Source organism: Salmo trutta, chromosome 26 (assembly GCF_901001165.1).
Source record: "Salmo trutta chromosome 26, fSalTru1.1, whole genome shotgun sequence".
NCBI classification, from domain to species: Eukaryota; Metazoa; Chordata; class Actinopteri; order Salmoniformes; family Salmonidae; genus Salmo; species Salmo trutta.
Window position 1 is genome coordinate 46,338,797 of NC_042982.1, and position 7,821 is coordinate 46,346,617.

The window sequence follows — 7,821 nt, forward strand, 5'->3', positions numbered from 1 at the left end:
TGTGGCCCCATCCGATGAAACCCCCGGATAGGGCCAAACAGGTAGGATATAACCCCACCCACTTTGCCAAAGCACAGCCTCCACACCACTGGAGGGATATCTCCAACCACCAACATACCATCCTGGGACAAGGCCGAGTATAGCCCACAAAGATCTCTGCCACGGCACAGCCCAAGGGGGGGCACCAACCCAGACAGGAAGACCACGTCAGTGACTCAACCCACTCAAGTGACGCACCCCTCCCAGGGACGGCATGGAAGAACACCAGTAAGCCAGTGACTCAGCCCCCGTAATAGGGGTAGAGGCAGAGAATCCCAGTGGAAAGAGGGGAAACCGGCCAGGCAGAGACAGCAAGGGCGGTTTGTTGCTCCAGCCTTTCCGTTCACCTTCACACTCCTGGGCCAGACTACACTTAATCATAGGACCTACTGAAGAGATGTGTCTTCAGTAAAGACTTAAAGTTTAAACTACTGTCTATACTGTCTATACACACCATCCTATATAACTACTGTCTATACACACCATCCTATATAACTACTGTCTATACACACCATCCTATATAACTACTGTCTATACACACTATCCTATATAACTACAGTCTATACTGTCTATACACACCATCCTATACAACTACTGTCTATACACACCATCCTATATAACTACTGTCTATACACACCATCCTATACAACTACTGTCTATACACACCATCCTATATAACTACTGTCTATACACACCATCCTATATAACTACTCTCTATACTGTCTATACACACCATCCTATATAACTACTGTCTATACACACCATCATATACAGTACATATATATATATATATATTTATATATTCCGGTCTTTGGAATTCAATCCAATTGCCATGTGGTTTTGTAGTGTGTTTTTAAATACTGTATTCTCGATATAGCTCATTCCTAGTATATCTACTGCTGTCCATATCATTCTAGTATATCTACTGCTGTCCATATCATTCTAGTATATCTACTGCTGTACATATCATTCTAGTATATCTACTGCTGTACATATCATTCTAGTATATCTCGTGTAAATTAATATAGTGTAAATGCTGCTGTACATATAATTCTAGTATATCTTGTGTAAATTAATATAGTGTAAATGCTGCTGTACATATAATTCTAGTATATCTTGTGTAAATTAATATAGTGTAAATGCTGCTGTACATTTTAATATAGTGTAAATGCTGCTGTACATATTATTATAGTGTAAATGCTGCTGTACATATTCATATAGTGTAAATGCTGCTGTACACATTAATATAGTGTAAATGCTGCTGTACACATTAATATAGTGTAAATGCTGCTGTACATATTAATATAGTGTAAATGCTGCTGTACACATTAATATAGTGTAAATGCTGCTGTACATATTAATATAGTGTAAATGCTGCTGTACATATTAGTATAGTGTAAATGCTGCTGTACATATTAATATAGTGTAAATGCTGCTGTACATATTAATATAGTGTAAATGCTGCTGTACATATTAGTATAGTGTAAATGCTGCTGTACATATTAATATAGTGTAAATGCTGCTGTACATATTAATATAGTGTAAATGCTGCTGTACATATTAATATAGTGTAAATGCTGCTGTACATATTAATATAGTGTAAATGCTGCTGTACATATTAATATAGTGTAAATGCCTGCTGTACATATTAATATAGTGTAAATGCTGCTGTACATATTAATATAGTGTAAATGCTGCTGTACATATTAATATAGTGTAAATGCTGCTGTAATATTAATATAGTGTAAATGCTGCTGTACATATTAATATAGTGTAAATGCTGCTGTACATATTAATATAGTGTAAATGCTGCTGTACACATTAATATAGTGTAAATGCTGCTGTACATATTAATATAGTGTAAATGCTGCTGTACACATTAATATAGTGTAAATGCTGCTGTACACATTAATATAGTGTAATGCTGCTGTACACATTAATATAGTGTAAATGCTGCTGTACACATTAATATAGTGTAAATGCTGCTGTACACATTAATATAGTGTAAATGCTGCTGTACACATTAATATAGTGTAAATGCTGCTGTTACACATTAATATAGTTGTAAATGCTGCTGTACATATTAATATAGTGTAAATGCTGCTGTACATATTAATATAGTGTAAATGCTGCTGTACATATTAATATAGTGTAAATGCTGCTGTACATATTAATATAGTGTAAATGCTGCTGTACATATTAATATAGTGTAAATGCTGCTGTACATATTAATATAGTGTAAATGCTGCTGTACATATTAATATAGTGTAAATGCTGCTGTACATATTAATATAGTGTAAATGCTGCTGTACACATTAATATAGTGTAAATGCTGCTGTACACATTAATATAGTGTAAATGCTGCTGTACACATTAATATAGTGTAAATGCTGCTGTACACATTAATATAGTGTAAATGCTGCTGTACACATTAATATAGTGTAAATGCTGCTGTACACATTAATATAGTGTAAATGCTGCTGTACATATTAATATAGTGTAAATGCTGCTGTACATATTAATATAGTGTAAATGCTGCTGTACATATTAATATAGTGTAAATGCTGCTGTACATATTAATATAGTGTAAATGCTGCTGTACATATTAATATAGTGTAAATGCTGCTGTACATATTAATATAGTGTAAATGCTGCTGTACATATTAGTATAGTGGTAAATGCTGCTGTACATATTAGTATAGTGTAAATGCTGCTGTACATATTAGTATAGTGTAAATGCTGCTGTACATATTAGTATAGTGTAAATGCTGCTGTACATATTAGTATAGTGTAAATGCTGCTGTACATATTAGTATAGTGTAAATGCTGCTGTACATATTAGTATAGTGTAAATGCTGCTGTACATATTAGTATAGTGTAAATGCTGCTGTACATATTAATATAGTGTAAATGCTGCTGTACATATTAATATAGTGTAAATGCTGCTGTACATATTAATATAGTGTAAATGCTGCTGTACATATTAATATAGTGTAAATGCTGCTGTACATATAATATAGTGTAAATGCTGCTGTACATATTAATAGTGTAAATGCTGCTGTACATATTAATATAGTGTAAATGCTGCTGTACATATAATATAGTGTAAATGCTGCTGTACATATTAATATAGTGTAAATGCTGCTGTACATATTAGTATAGTGTAAATGCTGCTGTACAATTAGTATAGTGTAAATGCTGCTGTACATATTAATATAGTGTAAATGCTGCTGTACATATTAGTATAGTGTAAATGCTGCTGTACATATTAGTATAGTGTAAATGCTGCTGTACATATTAGTATAGTGTAAATGCTGCTGTACATATTAGTATAGTGTAAATGCTGCTGTACATATTAGTATAGTGTAAATGCTGCTGTACATATTAATATAGTGTAAATGCTGCTGTACATATTAATATAGTGTAAATGCTGCTGTACATATTAATATAGTGTAAATGCTGCTGTACATATTAATATAGTGTAAATGCTGCTGTACATATTAATATAGTGTAAATGCTGCTGTACATATTAATATAGTGTAAATGCTGCTGTACATATTAATATAGTGTAATGCTGCTGTACATATTAATATAGTGTAAATGCTGCTGTACATATTAATATAGTGTAAATGCTGCTGTACACATTAATATAGTGTAAATGCTGCTGTACACATTAATATAGTGTAAATGCTGCTGTACACATTAATATAGTGTAAATGCTGCTGTACATATTAATATAGTGTAAATGCTGCTGTACATATTAATATAGTGTAAATGCTGCTGTACATATTAATATAGTGTAAATGCTGCTGTACATATTAATATAGTGTAAATGCTGCTGTACATATTAATATAGTGTAAATGCTGCTGTACTATTAATATAGTGTAAATGCTGCTGTACATATTAATATAGTGTAAATGCTGCTGTACATATTAATATAGTGTAAATGCTGCTGTACATATTAGTATAGTGTAAATGCTGCTGTACATATTAGTATAGTGTAAATGCTGCTGTACATATTAGTATAGTGTAAATGCTGCTGTACATATTAGTATAGTGTAAATGCTGCTGTACATATTAGTATAGTGTAAATGCTGCTGTACATATTAATATAGTGTAAATGCTGCTGTACATATTAATATAGTGTAAATGCTGCTGTACATATTAATATAGTGTAAATGCTGCTGTACATATTAGTATAGTGTAAATGCTGCTGTACATATTAGTATAGTGTAAATGCTGCTGTACATATTAGTATAGTGTAAATGCTGCTGTACATATTAGTATAGTGTAAATGCTGCTGTACATATTAATATAGTGTAAATGCTGCTGTACATATTAATATAGTGTAAATGCTGCTGTACATATTAATATAGTGTAAATGCTGCTGTACATATTAATATAGGTAAATGCTGCTGTACATATTAATATAGTGTAAATGCTGCTGTACATATTAATATAGTGTAAATGCTGCTGTACATATTAATATAGTGTAATGCTGCTGTACATATTAATATAGTGTAAATGCTGCTGTACATATTAATATAGTGTAAATGCTGCTGTACATATTAATATAGTGTAAATGCTGCTGTACATATTAATATAGTGTAAATGCTGCTGTACATATTAATATAGTGTAAATGCTGCTGTACACATTAATATAGTGTAAATGCTGCTGTACACATTAATATAGTGTAAATGCTGCTGTACACATTAATATAGTGTAAATGCTGCTGTACACATTAATATAGTGTAAATGCTGCTGTACATATTAATATAGTGTAAATGCTGCTGTACATATTAATATAGTGTAAATGCTGCTGTACATATTAATATAGTGTAAATGCTGCTGTACATATTAATATAGTGTAAATGCTGCTGTACATATTAATATAGTGTAAATGCTGCTGTACATATTATTATAGTGTAAATGCTGCTGTACATATTAATATAGTGTAAATGCTGCTGTACATATTAATATAGTGTAAATGCCCCAAATATATATTTTTGTTTGTCCTTTTCTTATCCAGTTTCTGTGTTATGTTCAAATACTAATATCCATGCTCCTCTCCTCTCCTCTCCTCTCCTCTCCCCACCTCTCCTCTCCTCTCCTCTCCTCTCCTCTCCACTCCCCTCTCCTCTCCACTCCTCTCCACTCTACTCCATTCTCCTCTCTACTCTCGACTCCTCTCTACTCATCTCCTCTCCACTTATATCCTCTCCACTCTCTTCTCCTCTCCACTCTCCTCTCCTCTCCTCTTCTCTCCTCTCCTCTCCTCTCCTCTCTCCAATCTTCTCTTCCCCCAGCCCTCTACGTCCTCTGTGACATCTGATGAGAAGGTGGATTATGTCCAGGTGGACAAGGAGAAGACGCAGGCCCTCCAGAACACCATGCAGGAGTGGACGGACGTCCGACAGTCCACCGACCCCGCCCCTAAGACCGTAAAGTCCTGACAGTAACCATGAGAAAGACACAGCGCTCTGACTTTACCTCATGTCAAGACAAGCATCTCCTATAGGATGCCACGATGATACTGACAGAAGTCAGTTTTGAGGAGTGAAGGAACATTTATGGACGGCGGAGACACAGATTACCTCTGTTGGACAGGTGATGACTAAAATTACTTGAGGACTGAAATGAGGACTAAAATGAGTTGCGCACCGAAATAAGGACTGAAATGAGGACTAAAATGAGCTGAGGACTGAAATGAGGACTGAAATGAGGACTAAAATGAGTTGAGGACTGAAATGAGGACTGAAATGAGGACTGAAATGAGTTGAGGACTGAAATGAGGGCTGAAATGAGGACTGAAATGAGGGCGAAATGAGGACTGAAATGGGTTGAGGACTGAAATGAGGACTGAAATGAGGACTTGGCTGAAAACGCCTAGCTGTATTCTGTGGTGATCATCAGTGCTTTGCACTGCAGCCAACGCTTGATGCAGGCGGACAGAGACCCAACCTGAACCTGCCAAAGCTTTTCTCCCTAAAGAGACTGTTAAAGCTGGACTGAACTGATAGGGACTTGCCTTCCGAATACTTACCTCTACAGTGACCTTTCTTCTAGGTTTTTCTCTGACTCCGTCAAGCTATGGGGGGACAACTCTTCTAGTCCTTCTCCACGGCCATTTCAACTGCAACACAACATTGAGTGTGTTTTCTCTTCCTGTTTAGCAGGTTAGCTAATGTACATAGCTACTTAAAACTATTTGCTGCCAGTCAAACTGCTATCGTTGTCTGACCACCCAACCAGTCGGTGGTAATTGTATCAGGAATGCATATTCTATTACAGATGCAGTCTCATTTTGCTTGATAGGACAGAGGGGAGGGCCTCGTCAGGCTCGCTCTCCCATTCTTTACTGACTTCAATCAACCATTTTAGCTGAGCCTTGCAGAAGTGAAACAAGGCGCGGAGGTTATTTTCACTGCACTGCAGGCAGTAATTTCAGCTTAGCCATGCAGGACCTGTCGTCTGGTGTAGGGAGACCAAATAACAGCCTTACAATAAATATTCTCTTCAGGAGCCTTAATGAGAATTTCAAACGGCTGTTGGTTAATCGTGGTCGTTTAAGTAATGTATCCGTCCATAAATACCGGTTCTTCTGTTAACGGCGGTGACTCTGGTTGCAGCGACTGCTCTTGAACTAATAGATGAAAGCTCAGACATGTCAGAAAGAAATAAAGACCGTAAAAAAAAAAAGAAGAGACACCATCTCATTTCATTTTTTTTAATATTTGTATATAATAGTGAAAAAATGTGTGTCCCAAATGACCCTTTATTCGCCTATGGGCCCTGGTCAAAAGGAGTGCTCTATGGGAGAAGGCTGCCATTTGAGACAGAGAGATGGTGTGAAATATCTGGGTTTTTGTTCGTTGATGCTCTACACTAGAACAGTTTTCCTTGGGAGAAGCCCCTCAGTTCCTCTCTCTCTCTCTAATGGACTCGAGAGAATTAGACATCAAAGAGAGAAACGCTGCCAGGATGGGTCATGTCCAATGTAAGGAAAAGCTCCTGGTTTCTACACCACTACAACATTATAACACACACACATTCACACACAACTAGACATACACACACATTCACAAACACACACACACACACACGCAAATAGACATACACACATTCACAAACACACACAAATAGACATACATTCACAAACACACACAAATAGACATACACACATAGACATACATTCACAAACACACACACACACACAAATAGACATACACACATAGACATACATTCACAAACACACACACACACACAAATAGACATACACACATAGACATACATTCACAAACACACACACACACAAATACACACACACACACACACACACACACACACACACACACACACACACACACACACACACACACACACACACACACACACACACTGACAGACAGATTGAAGAGGAGGAACGTTTAGTGCGTAGTTATAACGTTGGACCTAGAGGTCAATATATAACTGAGGTCAATGTGTCCACGTCCGTTTCCTCTAAACGGATTTGTTTTGACATTTTCTGCACAATTAACTGCAGTTTTCGTTCTTTTGTATTTTACCTTTTATTTAACTCAAGTCAGTTAAGAACAAATTATTATTTACAATGACGGCCTCCCGGGGAACAGTGGGTTAAACAGCCTTGTTCAGGGGGCAGAACGACAGATTTTTACCTTCGAATTTGCAACCTTTCAGTTACTTAGCCCAACGCTCTAACCACTAGGCTACGCTGCCGCCCCAGAGTTAAAGCATTTATTTTGAAACAAAGTGAAAACCC

At 36.2% G+C, this 7,821-nt stretch overlaps 1 protein-coding gene across 2 annotated transcripts in view; it reads left to right on the forward strand.

Moving 5' to 3' along the window:
- The window catches only part of gab2 (GRB2-associated binding protein 2), a gene marked incomplete at its 5' end in the record, with an annotated part of 92,562 nt that extends 85,822 nt beyond the window's left edge, over positions 1 to 6,740 (forward strand). For both annotated transcript variants that reach the window (XM_029716068.1, XM_029716069.1), the window contains 1 exon segment: positions 5,348 to 6,740. In XM_029716068.1, the coding sequence (XP_029571928.1) occupies positions 5,348 to 5,494 (147 nt within the window).
- Positions 6,741 to 7,821: the final 1,081 nt, after the last annotated feature.